General features: G+C 41.7%; 1 protein-coding gene across 2 annotated transcripts in view; it reads right to left on the minus strand.

Annotated features, from left to right (window-relative positions):
- EXT2 (exostosin glycosyltransferase 2) overlaps positions 1–22,902 on the minus strand; it is a 144,652-nt gene that overhangs the window by 37,522 nt on the left and 84,228 nt on the right. For both annotated transcript variants that reach the window (XM_041773597.1, XM_041773598.1), the window contains exons 9-10: positions 11,594–11,783; positions 2,688–2,854 (exon numbers count right to left, since the gene is read on the minus strand). In XM_041773597.1, coding sequence (XP_041629531.1) covers positions 2,688–2,854; positions 11,594–11,783 — 357 coding nt within the window. The remainder of the gene's footprint in view (positions 1–2,687; positions 2,855–11,593; positions 11,784–22,902) is intronic.

A 22,902-nucleotide genomic window follows, 5' to 3' on the forward strand; every position in this document is an offset into this window, starting at 1 on the left:
ACCATGGTGGAATCCTGAGGGGAATCTCAAGACTAATCATAGTAGCTGCCATTGTAGCAGTTACTGATACAATGTCTTATAAAATGTCTTAAGTGCAAAGCACACTGCCCACCACATAGAAAGTACAGTTCCTGAGCATTTTCCTTCCATGTGGGAGGCACTGTGTAACTTTCTAATGTACATAATAACCTAATGAAGTCACTATCATTACTGCCACTTCATATAAGAATAAACTATCACCCAGAAAGATTAAATAACTTGTCTGTGGTCATTAACTGGTCAGTGAAAGAGTAGAAGGCCCAGAGCTTTCCTAACATTGTCCATTATATTAATTACTATGCAAGAAATAACTTTTACAAAATTACCCTAAAGCACCAATAGTAGGGATGTCTGAGAAACCTATTTGTTTACCTTAGCCAAGATAATTCTGTGAAAGACAACAGATATGCTCCTGGCTCTTAGTGTGAATTTTGCAAACCTGTGGTCTCTGACAGGATAAAACCCGCCAGGGAGACAGTATAGTGTAGACACACCGGAACCTACATTCCAACTCTTCCACTCATTAGCTGTGTGACTGCAGGCAAGATACCTAGCCTTGCTACACCTTAGTAAAGAAGGAGAAAATAATAACCATCTTGCAGGTTTGGAAAAAGATCGTTGAATAATGTCTGTAAACAGCCAGAACATTCACTGGAATATGGAGGGTAGTTATGAAAGTTTTCCTTACACAGGATCCTGAGAAGATTAATGGAGATGAGGTGTTTTTCTTGCCCACCACTCCTCTGATATGCAATTATTTCCTTCAAGGTGACGTGGAATCAAACACAGAACATCAGAGGAAAGAGGGGAAGAGGCGTGAAATAAACTCAAGATTGAAAGAAATCCCAGGTTTCAATATACCTGAGTATCAAAGTTTCAACTCATGGTCGAAAGGAATACATTAGTCTATCTTTCTTTTACTAGACATCATTTAGTCCAATTGAAAACATTGAAGAGGGAGCACTCTGTCCATCTTGGTTATATCATTCCAAATGTTCCCTTTTCCACCTCCCTTTTACCACAAAAACAAACAGGTAAGTATAGTCCAAAGCCACTATATGCAACAAACAGAGAAAACACTGGCAGAAAAAATTGGTCTTTTTGCCAGAGTTGGCTAGAGAAACAAGTAGGTAATTGGCTTTCTTAAAAAATGGGAATGATGGTGTGCTAAAAATCATCCAATACCCTAGATGTGATCATGTAAAAGATAACTCTGTGAATGAGAATAAACCCAAAAAGATGAGGTATGTTTTATTAGACACTCTCACACATTTCGCTGGCCGGTAACTACATTGACCAACTGTGTCTCACATCAGCCTAGTTCACAACAATTTCTTTTACAGTCAAATGGAGCTACATTAAAAAACAACAACAATAACAAACCAGAAAACTTGGTGGTGATGATGGTGAGGGGGATTCCTATTTCTTTCCCCTCAAAATCCACCTTTATTTTAAGGGTTAGAAAATAAATTTCTCTTTTTAAAGATTGATTTATTTGAGAGAGAGCATGTGTGAAAGTGGGGGGAGGGACCAAGAGGAGAGGGAGAGAATCCCAAGTGGACTCCCTAAGCACAGAGTGCAACGTAGGGCTAGATCCCACAATCCTCAGATCATGACCTAAGCTGAAACCAAGAGTCAGACGCTCAACCAACTGAGCCACCGAGGCGCCCCCCAAAATAAACTTCTATAATAAATATAGAATACACAAAATGTATTCATTTAGTAAAATCTGAGTACCAAAGGGCTTCATAAAATACAACTTCATTATCTTTTAATGAAATCTGAGTACCCAATGGTTTCATATACAATTTCATGATTTATTAGAACCTCAAAGTCAGCAAACTCTGAGTCAGCCAGAGAAAATGGCTGCCCCTCTCTCAGGGGCAGGACGAGTGTAGGGGACAGATTTCACCACTTTCCCCGTGCTGGCTGAGGCTAATTGATGCATACTCTCTGTTCTGCTTGGGTCCCAGGCCTCTGCCTGCCGCAGCCATCAGGCCTCTCCCGCACATCCTCCCTGACAGAGCTCATCAATTCCTATTGCCTCTCACCAGGCCTCGGCTCTGGCACTTTCCCCTGGGGAGACCTTTACTGGTCTCCATACTTAACCCCTGAACCCAGCCTCATCCATCAGCCACACTGAATGAACGGTGATAGAGAATGTTTCTCCCTGAAGACAGGCGGCCAGCCTCTCCACTTAAACCTCAGAGAGAAAGCCATCAACCGGGTCTGCTTTCTGTTTGTCAGTGCCGCCAGCTTCTTCGCTTACTGACATTTTTATTGTTGCAGTGCCCAGCTGCTTGAGTCAGGGGAAGCACTCTTCAAGGAGACATCAATTAAGTGCTCGTTACATGCTATAGATGCTCTTTTGAAAACATCCCCTGGGGCTCTCCCTGGGAGTTCCCAAAACGAGTGGAGGGCACAGTTGTCATTCTGCAAGAGGGTTTCCCCCAAGTTTTATTTTTTTTTCCCCCAAGTTTTAAAGAACAGCTTCATAACCCACGCTCCTATGCCACACCTTTAGACTCTACTAGGATTTAGAAACTATGACTTTAGAGAACGACACAGAATACTCTTCATCAGGAAAGACAAGCAACACTAGGCAAGAAATATCAACTATGTAAATAGACCGTTTGAAACCTCCTTACCTCATAACCAAACTGCAGCTCGTCAGAGGTCAGCATGATGATATCATCATCAATAGCCAGGACAGCCTCCGTCTCGATTTCATCATATGGGAAGAAACGGTTACTCAGCTTGTTTTCAGCAGTCCTCACAACTTTTAATGGAACCCGGATTTTGGGCCAGAGAGAATCTAGGGGAAGGATGGGGAACAGGATGAGGCATGTATTACTCTTCTAACTCCTGTGAGGAGATGAAATGGTAAAAGCACATCACATATGAGACGAAACTTCCTTCAGTGGCTCCCATTAAATCTACACGTATGACTGTTCAAGGGGGTGTTCTTACAAAGGCACTGTTATAAAATTTGGTAAGTATTTCTGTTCTCTCTAAGTCCTTGCAACACTTCTAATTCTCAATACTATCTTCACCAGAATGCACAAATGGCTTCAACTCACAACTGAGACAGAGAAGCCAAAAGACTTGCCCAAGATCATGACAACAAGAGGGCAGGAGTCCACACAGTCTCATTCTCAGGCTCATGGTTTAATATCACAGCTCTGCACCTCCCAAACTACCTTCATTGAGGTACACCCCAGCTCAAGACATGCCTCCGCTTTGCTGGCAATTACAAAGCATGTACTCTAGATGTCCGCCCCAGTGTGCCAACCTCCACAACGCAATCACAGATACCAATGCTGCTCAAATCCACCCCTCAAAAACGGTCTCCTTGTACAATGTAGGTTTCTTAACTTATAGCACGTTATCCCCTCAACAGCCCCTTCTCTCTGATTCATTGGAGCTGGTTTCTCATCACGAACAATTTACAGAGTAAATATCAAATTTCTACGTCCAATTATGTGGGATTTTTCTAGTATACTGAAGAAACGCCAACCCATGACTTGCCTTACATTTTTTCCCATTCTACTTTGAAATGATTGAAGTGATTCAACCGCAGGTTCCTTATTTTAAAATGTTGCATTTAGCACAGCATGAAATTAGTACCTCTTTAGTACAGTACCCTTGTCCATAAACGTCAGGGTTCTTTACAGAGGATAGTTTGTTCTTCACACAACATTTGTCAAATGATGATGGGAAAGCTAGGTATCAGACTGCTTCCAAGAAGCCCATCGTGTAATTGTGGAAAGATCTAGTTTGCCTGAGTCTTGCAGCCCCAAAATGCCTGTGGCCATCCCAAAGTCACAATACTAAAGAGAAGTATGGGGAGGGAGAGTCAGAAAGGAAAAGGCTGTCTGTACTGCCTGCAGATGAAATATCTTACTTCTGTCTATTTTATAGTATATCCAAGGAACACATTGTTGGGACGCCACCAGGGTCCTGGAAAAAGCCTGCATAAATGGAGGCCCTGTAATTAAGACATTCTGTCTTAAATAAGCACAGAGCCTAAAACAGCGGTCAACTCCAAAAGAAGCATGTTTGGAAAAAAAAAAGATGGAACACCAAAGAAATAATCCTAGGGGCCACTGCTTTTTAATCAATAACAGTAGTTAATTATAGTTTCATCCCTGGCTCGAAGCGCATAATTAATCAATAGCTTTGGAATAAGGTAGATAGGAACAGGACTCGAGACTGAAGACTATGTTCCATGTTACCTATGGGGTGTCAGCAAGTCCCTCTCACTGTCTTCTAAGAATAAACGGAGTGGGGGAGGGCCTTTATTAAACAACTAATATATGGCACACACTTTGTGGGTGCAATGTTATCCAATCCTCCTGACAACCTCCTGGGGCAGGAATTATTGACAAAGCAGTAGTTACAAGGCTCTGAGAGATTAAGTAATTTGGCAGGGGTTACAGAGCTACTAAATGATAAGGCCAGCGATTGAATCTAAGTCTGTTTAGCATCAAAGGCCAAACAGAACATGTACCATCTACTGCAGTGTGAAGACCTCATGCTTCTCTAGACCTGGGGCAAAACAATGAAGCTCAACAGGTTTTCCAACAGTCATCCTTATTCTTGTTTGCTTCCCCTCCTCTTCCAAATAAATGCAACCCTTGGCCATAAGTCTACTTTCCAAAGTCTTATGAAACATAAATATCTAAAACACAAGAGGTTATAGCTCCACCTACTAGACTAGACCACCAGTTCTCAAACTTTCTGATGTCAGGATTTCCCAAAGAAGCTTTCTCTGGGATATCCGCACACTCACACACACATACACAATTTATTTGTATGAGAAATTAAAACTGAGGTAATTTTAAAACACAAGAATACACAAGCACATCCCACTAGCCAATAGAGTGATGTAGCCCATGTCATATAGCCTCTGGAAACTTCTGCCCCCTTGTGAAAGGATAAAGAGTGGGGAGTGGAGAGGACTTGGCATTACTATGAGGATAATTTCAACTTCAAAGGCCCCCTGAACGGTACTCATGGATATCCAGAGGTCCCTGAACCACACTTTTGAAAGGTTTTGTGTTCAGAGTTAGGAATGGTAAGATGGGAAAAGTTCCAAGAAGCTGGAAAACAGGTGGGGGGGAGTTACGAGGACAGTACAGGTACTTGAATCCAGGATTTCTACAGAATGTTTAAGGAGATTAATGGCACCAGTTTTCAATGTATTGCCTCTCAGCTTCAATTTCACCCATCACTGCCCTGTTTCTCATACTGGAACTAGATCCAGTAAATATTTGCCCTCCACCAACTAGCTTGACATTAGGCTTTGCCAGTAGAGGGTGCTGGAGGGACACTTGGGAAGGAAGGGGGTGCTTTTCTTCCTGGTTCAGGAGTGCCTCTTTAACTTCTTGCTCCTACAGTACTTGACCAGAAGATAGGCAGCAGGGGCACTTCTCTCTACCAAGTTTAAGTGGCATCCTCAGGGCAGTTCTGTGACAGGTCCTGCAGACACCACCAAGAGCAACTAGCTGAGCTCCTTCCCATGGGTGGTTCCCAGGGAGCTCCACCGAAGCCTTCAATTTTCCAGCAAGCTCAAGAACGTGCCCGGGTAGCTAGTTTCCTGTTGAATTTTGTGGGTACTGAAGGGGGGTGGTTAAGTTTGTTTGCCAGAGTTGGCCTGTGGCACCTCAGCAAACTTCACTATGCAGCGGGCTACAGTCACATGCTGTCCAACACAGTCTGAAACTCAGAGCTAGCTGGGGAAGGGACATTCCCAAATTTATTTCCTGCTGTCTTTACAGTTTATACCCCTTAGTCACCAATCACCTGTCACCAGTTAATAATTGTTTCCATTAAACCTTTCTTGTTCTGGTTACTGTGTGGTTTCTGTCTCCTACCTAGGCCTTGACTAATACACAGGGTATCAGGAGGGCTATTAGATGAAAGGGGAATTTTTCTCTATGACATATCTCTCAAGTTAGAACCATGACCAATGGCTGGGTGGAAGTTACAGGACAACTAATTTAGACTCAAAATAGGCAAGAATCTTCTGATGGAGGGATGCCGAGCTGGCCCAGAGGAGCATGTGATGCTAGGTCTCCAGGTTATGAGTTCAAGCCCCATGTTGGGTGTAGAGATTACTTAAAATAAATAGGGGAGCCTGGGTGGCTCAGTTTGTTGAGTGTCCAACTCTTGATTTCAAGTCAGGTCATGATTTCAGGGTCGTGAGATCAAGCACCACATTGGGCTCTATGCTCAGTGGCGAGTCTGCTTGAGGATTTCCCCCCGTCCCCGCTCCGCCTCTCACCCTGCTTGTGCACATACTCGCTCTCAAATAAACATTTAAAAATAAACAAATAAAAATGTTTTTAAAAAGAATCTTCTGATGGAGAAACAGATTAAATGAAATGATGAAATGCCTTTATCAATTTAATGTGTGCTTTTACTTGAAATGTACTAACTTAGGTCAAATTTCTACTTGACATCATATGAGAGACCAAACAGGACGCCTCTGAGGTCCAGGATTTCATGAGGCTGTAATATATCATAGAAAGAACAGTTTTTGGGAAGAGCTTTGAATCCCAGGTGTAGTACTTACTAGCCATGGTATCTTGAACGAGTGAATCACTTTTAACCTGTTTCTTCAACTATGAAGATAGAATAATAATGCTATCTTCCATGGCTGACTGTGAGAATGAACATGAATGCACTTAGCAGTACAGTGCCTGGCCCAAAGGAGACATCCACTAAATGTCAGCAGTACCTTCCTTTGAACATTTGTGTCTATTTACTGAACCAATGGACTTCTAAACCTTAGGTGTAAGGGTGGCAAAAGTGGTACATGTTAGCTCTGGCACATTACTCTGATGATCCAGTGGCATGCCCCCAGCTAGTACCTTCCATATCCACTTTCACATAAACAGGATCCCTGCCAATAACCTTCTAGAACTGAGACAATGGAACTCACAAATGAAACAAAAGAACCTGGAACCTTTTCCATGTTAATCTCACAAAGTAACAAACAGCTCTTCTTTTTGCAATATAAATACAGAAAATAGGCTAGCTGCTTTAGTTAAGTGTGAACATTCCTCTACCCTGGATGGGATTTGGACTTTCACTTGGCGAGTGGATACAGCATGTTCAACCCACAAATGAGTTTTCCACAGTTGTTACCTATACCCAAAGAATTACCTGCGACAATCAATATCCACAGAGAACTAACTTGGCCCTGCCCTGTAAAGTCTTTGATAGGGAAGTTTTAGAATGATGAAGACCAAAAAGGATGGCATGGGGTGAAGAAGGAAATGTGAGTTCTGAGGTAGGCCTGGGTAGCCAAAAGCCAGGGCAAAAGCAGTCTCCACCTCAATGGTCAGCTACACCATCATTACCACAAGACAGCGCTCTAAATAGAATTTCCAGTTTTTTGTTTTCACATTCTCAAATAAAATAGGCCTCCAAGAAAGGGAACTACCATTCTCTCAGGCTTTAGCATTCCTTCTGTGGAGAACAGAAATCAAATTACTGTAATTACTCCCTGTCCTAAAGCAGGTAATACCGATTGTTTAAAAACTTAGGACAGAAGCATGTGGTGAGAAAGAAAAATATGGGTGAGAAAAAAGAACTTTTTCCCCCCTTCCATTACTGTTTTCAAAAGAACAGATTTACTTTTCTGTCTCTGAGTCCCTGACAAGACCTAGTTCTACATAATCCCAAATAAGAGAACAGACAAACACGATGATTTTCCTACCGCTAAATGGTAATTTAAGTGGATACAGTGGGCCTTCCTGTAAGGGGCATGAGCTCTGGATCCACAGAGAGCTGTGTTCATTTCTGGCTCTGCCATTTGCAGCTCTGTGATTCAGGCAAATTACACAACTAATCAGGGTTTAATTTTTTATAAATGAGAATGAGAACAGCTTCCTTGCAGGTCTGTCATAAGGATGTGATAATATGTGTAAAGAATTTAGTACAGTTCTATTCCTGGGATTTAAAAGGTATATAATACATGGTGATAAAAACATCATTTCATCTTTATCTTCATAAAAGAGTTCTTGTAAAGTCTTATGGCCTTCACTTCTCTCCCATAAACATGAGGAGGTGTACACAGAAAGCTGTGAGGTAGCCCCTTTAGGGTATGGAAGGACACAGTTCATAGCCAGAGACCTTCAGGCTCTAATTCCATTGCTGAGGCCAAATGGGGTCTCTTTTCCCTTACTCCTTCTAAATTCGAAGTGAAATTCTAAATTCTAAATATATTCAAACTAAAACAGCATAGCCTTGTACCCTGTGTCTCATCCTGTGAATCTGTAGCTGGCAAAATAAAAATGTCACCTTCCATCCACACAACATAGTCTGAAAAACGGGCTTTTTTTTAAACACATTGCCGAATGTATGAAAAACAAACAGCTGAGCCAGGTGACCTGATAACTTCACAGTTAGGAACTTTAGCCTAGCTTGAAGGAGAAAAAGAACTCCTTGTGTTAAGGATTTTTTTAAAATGTGTATTGATTAACGGTTTGCTCCATGTTGGGTGCCAAGAAAGATGTGAGCAAAGAGAATTTTTCCTCCAACTTGGCAAAGGTACTATAAAATTATCAGGTTGACTGCAGATGACCTCACACCCATCCTGGCAATCACTGTCACAAACACAACCACAGATCAATAAAATAAATGGCCAGATTATCTCCATACAAACCTTGAGCTCACCTTAGGAGTGCTCAAGCTGCTTGGTGTACGGAGGGTCCACATGACCTTAATTCCTCATAGTCCCTGAATTCAGCTCAAAAGAAGGCAGCTGTTGCTTCTACTTCTCTGTTGCCTCCTCTGGAATGACCATCCTGACACATTCAGCCCAGGCCATCCTGCCTGCTAACAACTATGAAAGTCATAATCTGAAGCTAGGGAGCTCCTGAGGTCAATTCAAATTTAACCCTGAAATCAGCTAAAACAGAAGGCTGAGTTAAACCTATATGAGATGTACAATGTAATAGCTTCCTTCACAGGGAGGCCGGGGGCCAAGTCAAACAACCTCTATATCCATCAAGTTTGGAAATTGAAGAGTTGGGGAGGAGGAAAGCACTGGCTTGCCTTTTTTTTTCTGACAGAGCTCAAAACCAATGTGACGAAAGCTCGCTGGAAATTTCTATTGCTTAGTCTAAGTATTTACTTAAACTTCAAACCCAGCAATTTAGACTTGAATGTAACCAAAAAGAAAAAAAGCATTTGGTTGGAGAGTGAAAAAAAGGCGTTGGGGGGGCAGGGGGTGGTCTCTGCCTGTATGAACCCTCCCAGCAGCAGACATATTCACCACAATATTTATTTTAGTAAATGTAGAAAAAGTGAAAAACATCACTTTTGCCTCTAATATTTCAAAGCCTTGGACTTACTTTTTAAAAAATATATATGTGTTACTAATGCCATACATACAGATTCAGATGGCTTTGCTGGCATGAGGGCCAGAGCTGACAGCCCCATTTACCAACTGAACAAACACCGCACAGAAGATTAAACATGGTTCATGCTCTCCCCAAACAACCACATTGCCAGAGCCTGAGCATAGACTTAAAAACCACTGCTAGAAAAAAAAAGCTGGTTCAGTCTCTAAACGTGTCAAAACTGGGGCCTCGTCAGTTGAGGGCTCGCTTTCCTCCCTGGAGCCAAAATATTTCAAAAATAAACTAAGCTCCTGGTCATAAAATTAACCACTACATTTTAGCAGGGTCCACCAAAAATTAAAACTGAACACCCAGCTCCAAAACCTAGGTTCGTGCTACTGCTCTGTTACATCAGTGTCTGAGCTTTGACCAAGAAGGCAGAACACGGTTTTTCCCTTCTCACCGTCTGCGATGATACTTGCCCCAAAGAAGTGACTTGAATTCACAATAAATCATTCACCTGAAGCCTGAAGTGGCTAACCAAGGTTTCGAAGGAAGGAGAAGCCTCTTTTGCATGTAGCTCCAGAATCTGCATCTGTGCCTATCTGGGCAGGTGGGATGCTGATAGGCTCCCTCTGAAAGCTGGCGGCCCCTGTACCTGGGAATAGACGCTTGAGTGTGAGTGCAGCACAATGCAGTGGGCTATTCCAGATCTGAAGAGGGATACGCAGCCTTCCTTCTCAAAACATGACTCATTCTTTTTACGGGAGACACTACAGAGCAACACCAAACCATCTGATTCACTTCCCTCCGAGCAAGCTGGCCGAGGCCCTCTCTGTGGCCCTCCCCATGGGCCTCCCTGCACAGCTCCTGTTTATCGCTGCCTTTCCTTTTCTTCCCGTCCAGTTCTTCCTTCTCCTCTGTTCCTTATTTTCCTTCTATCCCTTTCCTTCTCTTTTTTGAGAGTCAAATAAATGAAACAAACAAACAAAAACCCAGAAAATGAGATGCCGGGAGGAAAACAAACTTGGCATAAAAAGATAGTTAACAGGAAAAAGTACTGCTCTCTGGAGCGTAAAACAGGACTTTCATTTAAAGCAGCCATTTTGTTTACTCAAACTATGGCTCCCTAAATAGAGAACGCATATGACTCCCTCAGAGAACAAACATTTTCCCACTAAGGAAAATTTCTTAAACATCTCAGGAGGAACTAAAGAATTTTCTAGGGGCAAACTCTGATTTGTCTACAGAAAATGTTCTTTTCCCTGCCTAAACTCAGAGACCCACTACTGCCAGTCTCCAAGGTCGACTATCCTGACTTCAGTATTACCAATGAAAAGGGAACAGCCATAAAAAGTGCAGATACTACTGTCAGGTAATAAACTAGACCTTATCGGTGACAGTGGTGCACATTACAAACTTCAAACTCATTCCTTGCTCTAATCCATCAGAAACTTCCTGGCTTTAATAGGCTATAAAGGGCAGGAGCTTTGAAGTCCCTGGGATTAGGATCAGTAATAGACAGACTGAATGAGAAACTAAATGCAGGTGGAACATACTCTATGCGTCCTGAATGAAAAACAAATCCAATTAATCAAACAGTCCTCAACCCTAGCTGCCAGCGCCAGCCAGCAGCTTACAGGGGTGGCCAAGGCAAGGGACAAAGCAATTAAGGATGAACCAATGGGAACCTGAGTGAGCACTCACTTTAAGGAACTGATTCGAAGCCTGAACAGGGCATCTTCCGCTGACTATCCTAATTAGAAGTGAGGCCATCCTCTTTTTTTTTTTTTTGAAGAAAAGTGCAGTATCAGAGCTGAGATAAGGAAAGAGAAAACTAATGCCTTTTAAACTGAGTTTTCCTATAAACAAATCAGCTGAGATGGCTGAGGGAAGCGGAGATCTGTTTTCCCAAGGCTGCTGGCCTTTGATCCCACTGATTCCTAAGCTCTCAAACACTCGTGGCCATAGCACATGCCATGGGCTTGGAGTTAAATGGGCCACCCTAGAACAAGAATGAGATGACTGAGAAAACTGGGGTCACACTGCCTTAGAAATGGGATTGTTGTTAACAAAGGAGGAAAATTCATTTAAACCTAAGGACGCAAATAATTTGGCCATCCAAAATCGATACAGCTGAGAGTTGCACTAACACCCAAACCAGGCCTTTCCTGAACACATCATTTTCCCACTCTTCTTACCTTCTGGAGGATTTTTATTCTGGTTATTCCAGACGACTAGCAGCTTGGATAGACTGGGCACCTTGGACACCTCAGTGATGACCCGGAAGAGGCTCTCTACTCGGTCATAGGTGAGGACAATGGCGGTGAAACCTTGCGACTGTGGTGGGATCAATGGGAGGAAGAGTGGGTTGCTCACACTGCCCCACTTCTGCAAGGCAACAGAGTAGTGGGGATTAGAGAAGGATCTAGTAACAATGGGGCTGATCTCTTTTTCACCGCTGTCAATAAATTAGAACATGGGAGATTTGGTGGCTTTTACCATGACAAACCCAAGAACTAAAGCAATTATTCCAAGTCTTCTATTCTCCAAACTAGCTCTGAGGCCACTAAAACAGAAGCAGAGACTTTCTGTAGCTGAGAAGAGATTTTTAGTTAAACACAGCAAATTAAACACGTACACTGATTTCCAATCTCCCTCAAGCCCACTCAAGTGACAGTAGATACAAAATACAAGTGCACAATGACAGTGAAATGAGAGAAAATACAACACCAGATGAGCAGTATCGATGGGCTTCAGAAAGATGGGGAGGGACAAGAGAAATGGCAGCAGTAGGGCAGGAAAATGAGGGCAAGAGGGAAGCTACCACACAGAGGGGGCCCACAAAGAAAATAAGTCCAAAGTGTTGAATATCACAAAGGCTCATAAATAAACTCAGTGGGAACCTAGTGGGGTAAGAGGAGGGGCAGGGTTGAAAACAGGAAGACTGGTTAAAAGTATGTAGAAGGAGCAAAAGAGACCCAGATCTACAAATCTCCCCTTCAACCAGCCACTCAGCCAGAAACCTCTTCTTGTTGCCCATCCCTGCCAGTGGAAGGAGGTATATCCTCTGAGGAACTTAAGCTCTGGATATGGAAACATGGCCAGAGCGGAAAGGACAATGCAGGTGAAGGTCTACATTCTAAATGATGAGCCAAAAAAAAAAAAAAAATGATGAGCCACCCAGCCTTCTTCCCCTCCAGGTCCCCAAACACTGGCAGCCACATGGCTAGCTGGCCCTTCCACTCTCTAACAGTGAAGCCTTCCAGGTAGGAGGCTCACCCTCACACATAGAGCTGTTTTCTGATCAGGTTCTCAGTGCTTCCTTGGTAATCATGAACAGATCCTAGAATCAATCATTTCAAGAACATCTTCAGGACAATGACAAAAACCAAATGGACATATAGAAAAGAAGGAACTCAGAGGAAACAAAGACAATAGAAGGAGCGGAAGGAAATTAAAACAACATCAACAACAAATTATATCCTCAGGAAGAGATTTTTTCATCCATGAAATAAGAATAAACTGCTATTTTTATTTAAAAAGATCTGTCAAAGAATAGGAAAGAACTCTTGGACATTAAAAATATGATAGCTGGGATCCCTGGGTGGCGCAGCGGTTTGGCGCCTGCCTTTGGCCCAGGGCGCGATCCTGGAGACCCAGGATCGAATCCCACATCAGGCTCCCGGTGCATGGAGCCTGCTTCTCCCTCCGCCTGTGTCTCTGCCTCTCTCTCTCTCTCTCTGTGACTATCATAAATAAATTAAAAAAAAAAAATAAAAAAAAAATAAAAATAAAAATATGATAGCTTAATTAAAAAAAATTGAAAGGAAAAGGTAACATATTCCAGTCTCATGAACAAAAAGGCAAGATGAAAAATAGAAGAGAGAAGATGAGAAAACCCAGGAGGTCCAACATCCACCTAATAGGAGGTTCCTGAAAAAGAAGACAAAGAACATAGAATAAGACTATCAAAGAAATTAAATAAATTCTTAGGACAGAATATAGAAGAGACATGAATTTTCAGATTGAAAGGGCCCAATAAGTAATTAGCACATTGAATCTGAAAAAAAAAAAAAGCAAAATAAAACATATCAAAGCACATCACTTCTGACACTGGGAAGAAAGAGTGAGAACATATAAAATGCAAAAATCTAGGCAATGAGTTCTCAGCGTGAGTTCACTCTACATTCTTGCAACTTCTCTGTAATTCTGAAATTTTCTCAAAATCAAGTATAAAAAGTAATGAAAGAAATTCAATTTCTTTGCTACCATTAAAACATTAAGTAACTTTTAATGCAGTAATACAAGCAAAAATACTTTTGTACTGATAAGATTGTTAACACATTGTTATATTTTAAACAGCTTTTTTGAGATATAATTCATATAATATACAATCTTCTCATTTAAAGCAGAAAATGGTTTTTGGTATATGACATTTCTTTTAAACTGTAGTAAAAACAACACGAAACCTGCATTTTAGCCATTTTTTTTTCATTTTAGCCATTTTTAAGTGTATAGTTCAGTGGCATTAATTATATTCACATTGGTAGGTTATTATGTGAAAAGCCCAGGACAGGGATCCCTGGGTGGCGCAGCGGTTTGGCGCCTGCCTTTGGCCCAGGGCGCGATCCTGGAGACCCGGGATCGAATCCCACATCAGGCTCCCGGTGCATGGAGCCTGCTTCTCCCTCCGCCTGTGTCTCTGCCTCTCTCTCTCTCTCTGTGACTATCATAAATAAATAAAAAAAAAAAAAAAAAAGAAAAGCCCAGGACCGAACTTCAGCTCTGCCAGAAGGTGGCTAAACATGAAATGTCCTGTCTGTTATTCTGGCTGCTTATTCTCTTGTCCTCTGGGATTCCCAAGGTCCCCCATCAACTTCACCCTTATCACTGATGGACACCCATCACCACGTAGAGGACAACAGCTGTTTGCCAGATGGAACAGTGTGGGACAGGAAATGTACACAAACACATGGAATCCACATGGGATGGGAACTCAAGAGACTGAATGGGATTCCAGGAGTCCTAATGTAATCAGGATATTAAAGCCAAAATGTCCACAACAGGCCATAATTAGATTTCACAGCCATGAGACACAATAAGAAAGGCTGTCTTCTCAGTGCTGACTTTCTGGTTCCATGACCTCACGCTTTGACTTTAAGCTGCAGTCTCAGGAATGCACCTAGATTTTAGCACTGGTACCTTAGCATCTCATCACATCTGTAGGAACCCCTTTTAGTTTTCTACTGCAAATCTTATTCTATTTTCCTGATCCTTATGGAAATGAAAGTCAGCAAGTAGCCCTGTGCTCCAGACACAATTAATCTTGAACCCACACGGCATCTCACCATCATCATCCCAATCCACTCATTTACTCCTCCCAAAACAATACTCTCTTCTGCTTGAAAAACACCACGTTAAATGGAAATGACACAAAAATAGAGTTTTTGAGGATTGGTGTTAAATACTGCAATGTGTGTGAAAGCTTTACTGAGCACTAACTAACTGTCAGGCACCAGGCTATACAAGCAATCTCTCATCTGAGCCTCACAACAACCCCCAAGCCAGATACGGTTACTCTCATTTTACACATGATGAAACTCTAGGGTTGAAAACACTGAATGATGTCTAATCATTTGCTTTACCAGTCAAAAAAAGAAAGGGAGGGAGAGAGGGAAGAGTGAATGATGTTATGATGTTCAAGGTCTGGCTTCAGAACACCCAATGATGAAGGCCCATGGCCCTTCCTCACACCCTCCTACTCTGAGTCCAAGGCAGGATCAGCATTTTATAGACTCTGGAAACTGGAACTGTGGGGAATGCTAGAGTTTATTACTTCTAACTCTTCTCTGAGACAAAAATGCTGGAAGTTCTTTATCCTTGATAATCACATATGGGCCAATAAGATAGAGCCCACCCCAAAAACAACGATTTCAGAAAGTATGTGTACTAAAACACACCAAATACATAACATTGACACAAAGGAAACACGTAAATTAAAAAAGGTAAATACACCTCTAACACAGAAGGAAAAACTATTAAAACTCCAACAAAATGGGGTCTGTTCTTTGGGAGAAGTGGGGAATGCCAACACACTCAAATGCCTGGATGACATTAAAAGGAGGAGAAAGTTCCCTGAGAGATGCAAAGCTGGGTTTCAGAAAACGAATCCCATGGAATTTAAACACAGGCACCCCCTGAAGGGCATCACAGCTCTGATTTCAAGGCCTTGCCAGGAGAAGGAACCAGACTCTCTGGCAAGAGGACCAATTTGGTCTCATCCCATTTGCCAGCTCCATTCGGGAAATGGATGACTGTGGAAGAGGAGGAGGAGAGGTAGGAAGGGGTAGGTGGGAAGCAGACAGTCACTTGTCGTGGTGCTCAGTTTTTCCATACTACTCACTTGCATACCAGATAGGGCTGAAAACTGGGGAATCAGAAAAGACAGTGTAAGGGGGAGACAGAGCAGGCAAACGAGCATAACAACAAGGTCTGAAATTCTACCAACACTTCTCCATAAAATACAGATGTTGAGATTTACACAGACATAACACAGAAGCTGTGTTATTTCCTGGGACACAGGCGTGGTGCTTTACTGTAGGATATGCTGACAGGGTTGAGGCAAATGACTTCAAAACAGGGGTTGGCCTACTTGGGGTCAGTTTGGGAATCACATGTCCTTAACATGAATCCAGGCTCTTTAACTTATTAGCTGTGTGATCTGGGAAAGGCGCTTAACCTCTCTTGCACCTCAGTTTCCATAATTGTGATAATGCTACTTTTCCAGGTATGATAAATAATAATGATAATAATACTTTCTAATAATGTTAATTATTAACATTTTTAAATTATTATTTCTTAACAACCCATGGGTTGTTAATGAAAGTAAAGGGTTAATACGTGTAAAGTACCTCACACTACAAGCATTCAATAAATGGTAGGCAATGGTGGATCTTGTGGGAGTAATCGTTTCTCTGGGCTTTATTTTCCAAGTTTCTACAAGTGGGATGGCAATTGTGAGGTCTCTTCCAGCAACAAGTCTAAATGAAATCCTTCTTCCTTTCTACATTGACCTTATAATGCTTTAGGGTGCTAATTTATCTGGATTCTCTACCTCTACTTCCTCTCCAAATACACTGTTTTTTATTTTCCTCTTTTCCTTCCTAGTCTTTATATTTTATCCTGAAAGCTCCATGAAAGCAAGAGCCATAACTGTTATAACAGTTAGTACCCAGCCAGTGCCTAGCACTACTCAATAAAAACCTGTTTAAAATGAGAAAGTTAAACCCAAATGACCCAGGTCATGTTCTTTCTGCCCTCTTTATGTATGAGTGTAGACAGGTGATGTACACTCAAATGACTGATATCATGAGTGCTGAAATAATTTCCAACTTAGTTCATTTTAAAGCACTTACCGAGAATCTTATTGTGCCAACTATTCTGAAGAAGTGCAGGATGAGGATATTTAACAGAGTTTGATTCTAGGCCCCGCCATTTACTAGTTTTGTGATGTGTAAAGCTTCTCCTGTATTAATTTCCTCATATGTAAAGTGGGAACCATGATGGTACCTATCTGCTAAGGTGATAATGACAAAATGAGATCTGGCACGTAAGTAATGAGCAGACGGCTCAGCTCAGCACAGAGCTGAATGAACTGTAGCTGAAAAAAAACACAAAAAAGTCCAGTTCTCCCCATTCGTATTCTTCTTACCTGCCAAAACACTGGCATCAGCCATTCAACAATCATCCCTACCAATGGTATTTCTGGTGCTCATTCACTCAGTCAGCATTTCCTGAGCACATACTATACACCTAGAAGAGTGTTACAGATGCCAAGACAAACACAGGCCTTCCCCTCAACGTGTTCATAATCTGGTGGGGAGGACAGCTAAGTAGAATAACCAGTACTGTCACAAGGTATTCAAGTCCCTTGGGAATATAAAGGTCTACACGGTGGCCTCTACTTCCCTGGAGGAGATGAGAAGGGGACCACTGCGTGGTCGGCAAGAGTAAGCAGGCAAGTGCTCCCAGCAAACTGAGCAGCCCTGCTCAGAGGGGCTCACAGGACAAGGAGAGAAGGAAGGAGAGTGGAAATGAGAGGGACCGGCCAGGCAGGCCAACTGCCACAGCATGAAAAGCCTTGAATGAGGGAAGGTTCTTTAAGTCACATGATTAACTTTGTGATCAGTTCTTTCTTGTAACTTTCTTTCCCCGATTATTGTTTTACTGTTAAGTGATCATGGCTACCTTTAAGTTCTATTTCAAAAGGTCAGAAATAGGAAATGCTGATCTGCAACTAGGCTTCTGTGCCAATTGCCTTTTCCCTCCTCAAACATAATCCCATTTGCCTTTGGAGCACAGTGACAGCGTGGAGAAAGGCAGCTTTAATTGGGGTATGTGCCTTCACACAGACACTCCACTCCACTGGGCTAAGGTCAACAAACTAACCCCCAGAGAAAAAAACTTAGTGGAGAAGGACATTTCAAAAACAGCATTTAGTCACCTCTGAAATACCTTTAAGAACTGACCCCCTGCTGACTGACCAAAGAGAGTGTCTACAGTCTGGGACCTCTTGACCCCACTTTCTGCAGGAAATCAAGCAAATTTAAACCTCCATAATTTACTCAAGACTCTAACTTCTGCCAGGGAAAAGGCAAACAATGCTGGCAATTAACTCTGTTGCCTGATTAGATCTCCATCACGGCAAGATAGGGCATGAAACCAGGCACCCAGCCTGGTGACCTGAAAAAAAAGGCAAAGCTCACCTATTACACCCGAACTGTCCAAATCTTGGTTATCAATAATACCACTTTCAAATCTACCCAGTGAAGCTGTTCACTCAAAGATGGGAGGAGAAGTGTGTATCATTCTGACAGAGCACTGGCATTTGGCCAAAATACCTTGTCCATCTCTCGCCCATCCTCCCAAACTTCACTTCTCATTCCCACAACAGATATTCATTATAGAAGCTTCAATAAGAAATCCAGATTGTTAAACTGCAATCACATAAATGTAATCCATAGTAGCTACGATACCAGCCAGCTTTAGGAAAGTTTCTTCATATTGCTTATTCTGGAAAGCCCTGGTCGATGAGTTAGCAGTGAGCAGACTACACAGCAAGAGAGTCATGGGTTTGGGTTTCAGGATGCCTGAAAGAAAGGCTCTGGGAGGCTAGGCGTAGTCAGCTTCCAGTGCAAAGGGATTTCCTCCTTCAAGAAAGAAATTCAAACTCGAACTAGGTGTATTTTTAGCAATCTCACACAAAGAAGGTTGTCTGGCCCCTTCCTGCGATCTTGTTTTGCCTTTTTGTTTTCTTTTGTTTTAGTTGAAAGGTCATGGAAGCCCTATATGAGCCTAACCAAAACCATTCTAGCCAGGTTACCTACCATACAGAAAGTGGAGGAAGGTAGGGAGCAAATAACCTTTGTCAAGCATTCTGAAATGTCCTTGCTGGAACTACTTGAGGATTAGAAAATCAAGAGTGAGGAAAAGCACATTCCATTACCAACTGAAGGGCTCTTTCAACCTAAACCAACTAAACTCCAGACAGAAGAAATCAACCTCGAAGCAGGATGGTTCAAAATTTAATTCCTATTATTCACCATATCAGAAAATTTTTTAAATGTCACTATGTCTAAATTCATGTGACAAAAAGAGCACTAGGAAAACTGGAGTGAACCCACATTTGCTCTCACTGGAGGTATCTGCCTAAGCAGAAAATTGAGAATTCAGAGGAGAAAGGAAAGGAGAGGACAGGCTTGTTATACAGAAGCCTTTTCAGCCCCTGGTAATGAGGAGTCTTACCTATCCCTACCTTGATAGAAAGGGCAGTTTTCCTGCTTGTTTTGAAGTTATCAACCCCTACCTCAATGTGGTTTCAATTATGAATTACCAGACTAAAAGGGGGGAAAAGCTTTGATTTATTCTTTTTTGCTCCAATTATGCATGATGTGTTTCCACTGAAGATTTTGAAAAGTATTTCATCATGCCTCTCATCCTGAAATGGTCAAAGGGCAAAACCAAAAGGAGTTAACCCTTCTGTTTCTCCTCTAGGTTCAGACAGACTACCTACCCATGGATATAGGGCAAGGCCTCTGAAGCAAACAAAGCCAGGAAAGGGTTAAGCATTAGCATCGTATTACTAACGTGCATAAGGGTGGTGTCCCCTGTCCAAAATGGTGAGATGATATTTATGTTAATGGTTACTGGGAGATTTGAAAGGGGCAATCAGTAACGTGGCCCACGTTACCTTAGCCATTAAACCTCTACAGCCCCAACTACTGGCAGCACACATGCCACTGGGCATGCGCTGTCTCAGGAAAGCAGAGAGGCACGGAGATCTAACGCCCCTTTTCTAGCAGGCTCTCCTAGATGGAGGGAGAAAAGATTCGGCTGCGAGTCTGAAGTCTATTCGTTGCATTATATCTCTAATTCATTCCACCCACAAAAAATAACTCATTGTTCACAAAAAATAACTCCAATGGCTAAATTTCACTGACTTCCCATTAAATAGATACATGAAAGATGAAGAAAAAGCAAAGGCTAGAAATCCCCTCCATGCTGCAGACTTAACTAATAAATTATCAACTTAAAATCCCTATAACTGACTTACATAATTTGTTCATATATACGGTGGAGCTGGGAATGAGTCTAACCACATCCGAGGTATCAGGCACTGTGACTCGCTGACATCCAAAGAAACTGAGCCAGAGACACTAATTCAGGTCACAGGAGCATGGGGCAAGGAACTTCTCCCAGTAGTCTGCCTCTCTTCTTCTAGAGGAACTTAAGGTCTTCTCTATCTTCAGTGTACCTCAGTTTCATTATGATGATCCTGCTTGTGGTTTCTAGGTCTTCCTGAATCTGAGGTCTGCCAACATTCAACAATTCTGGAAAGTTCTCACAGCTATTGCCCTTTCAAAGGGTCTCTTTCCACTCTCTCCATCTTCCCCTTCTGGAACTCTGATTAGATTTTGTGCTTCTGTTTTCCATATCATTTCACTTTTTTGTCTCTTTGGGCTGCATCGGAATAGTTTCTTTGAATCTAATAATCTAATCTAATCCAATAATCAAAGTACTTGAAGGTATGTTTCTGCTGGTCTCTCAATCATGATATTGCCTTATTTCTCTATGTCTTGTGGATTTTAACTGTGAGCTGTTCATTTTCCTTAGACACTTTATTTGTAAGAATTATTTGAGGGATCCCTGGGTGGCGCAGCGGTTTGGCGCCTGCCTTTGGCCCGGGGCGCGATCCTGGAGACCCGGGATCGAATCCCACGTCGGGCTCCCGGTGCATGGAGCCTGCTTCTCCCTCTGCCTGTGTCTCTGCCTCTCTCTCTCTCTCTCTCTGTGACTATCATAAATAAAAAAATAAAAAAATAAAAAAAAGAATTATTTGAGACCTAGATGGAAGATCAATTACTCAAAAGAGGGTCTGAGTCTACATCTGCTGGTCAATATCAATTCAGGGCCACTTCCTTTTTTTTTTAAGATTGATTGAGAGAGAGAGAGCAAGCACACACAAATTGGGGGAGAAGCAGAGGGACAGGGAGAAGCAGGCTCCCTGCTTAGCAGGGAGCCCGATGTGGGGCTCGATCCCAGGACTGCACCCGTTTTATGAATTTGGACTATAAACCATGTGAAGGTGGCTTGTAACTGTATTTCAGCAGCAGGATCACTACAAACCTATTTCTCTTTACCCTTTCACTGAAAATACAGTCTTTCAGTTTTCTGGCTCCTCCAGGAAGCTCTTTTTAGATTCCCCAGTGTGCACAGGCCATAGCCTTTCCATCCTATCCCCTGCATAGCAGAAGACCCAGGTCACAAAATGGCAAAACTCACCACAGCCAAAGCTGACCCTGGCTCCTACTTGCCTGCCAGAATACCAAGCTTCACTCTGTTTAGTGAGTCAATGAACATCTTACTTTCATGCCAGCTTAGCAATAGGTTAAAACTGCTTTATGATACTTCATCTAGTATGTCAGTTGTTCAGATGGGAAGGTCATTTAGCATATCTAAGCCATCATAAAACCAGTGACAGAAGTCTTTCTCTATTCACACTGTCAATCTAATTATTTACTGTTGTGTTTCCCATTTAATTGGGGTGCCACGTTTGTGTGCAAGATAAAAACACTTATGAAAATATGGCAATATAATAGATGGAATGATGGGCTGAGAATCCTCTTCAGATTCCATTTCCTCTTTTATAAGATAGAATGATGGAGAGGTGGACCTTAAGTAAGTCACACTTCTTTCCTCTATAAGAATAGAGCTAATAGAATGTTAACTGTTGGGGTTTTAAGTATTGAACAACAGAAAATACATAATAGAGCCTATCTGGGTACAAAAACAAAAGCCATCATCCTGAGAATTTCAATTTTCCCTACCAGGGTCCTATCTCATTCTAAAATTTGCTTCCATGTGATAAAGTATTATACTAGCAGCCTTATGTGAACAACACTTTACTTTTTATGATGCTATACCTCTTACAAAATGCTTCCACGTATATTATTTCATTAAGATCTCATAATAATCCTGTGAAGTAAGTAAAAGCCCCATTGCACAAATAAGGGTAACAAATTTCAAAGCACAAGATCAAGTTAATAAATAGTCTTGAAACTCAAGGTTTGATTCCAAAATGTCTTCTTCAGTGGTCTTGATTAGTCTTTAGTAATCAGCTACACTATTCTTCTGAAGCTGTTATTATCCCTAAACCCAGTCCTACAGATGAGCAAATTGCTGCAAAGAGAGATTCTGTAAGTAACCTCAAATCACTCAGCTCATCACCAGGAAAGAAGGGATTAAAATGTGCAGTTCAGGAATTTCTGAGCTATAGTTAGCTTACTGAAGACTCACAGGTTAAACCCATCTGAATCCCTCTCTGAAAATTCCAGCTATTATCTGAGTTTTAGCTACTTCAATTTTTTCTTTATATAGAACTGAAATTCACATTTGGCTAAATGCCCGCTCTCTTCTATAAAGCCAAACTACTGTCAAGAAGAGCAGAAAGGGTTGCCACTGATTGCTTTTCAGGTAGTAGAGGAAAAAGTTGACATTTCATCCTCCTTTTGCTTGGAAAGGAAGCCAATCATTTATAAGAACCCTTGTCTGGCTGTGGCTTCCATCAGTGGGATGGATAGAAGCCAGTTAAATGGCTCAACATAAGCCATATTAAAAGAATTTGGAATGAGGAAAGAGTGGGTTCCATATGCTGATACTTTTAATAATTCATGAGTTATATCAGTCTGCAAGTAATAAATTTCACTAAATATATCTATGGTAAGATAGTTTAAGATACTGCTAATCAGTTAAGTGGGTGAATACAATAAAATAGGGGCAAAAATAACATATCATTAATTTTATTGGTTCATAATTTGATATATTAAAAATAACAGTTCAGCTGTTGATAATTCAAAAGACAGGGATTATTTTTAAAACATGGTCTTTAAACACACAAACATCATCCTTGCATCTGTAACTTAATAAGTATACTGAAAACTCTTCAGTG

Source organism: Vulpes lagopus, chromosome 11 (genome assembly GCF_018345385.1).
Source record: "Vulpes lagopus strain Blue_001 chromosome 11, ASM1834538v1, whole genome shotgun sequence".
Taxonomy (NCBI): domain Eukaryota; kingdom Metazoa; phylum Chordata; class Mammalia; order Carnivora; family Canidae; genus Vulpes; species Vulpes lagopus.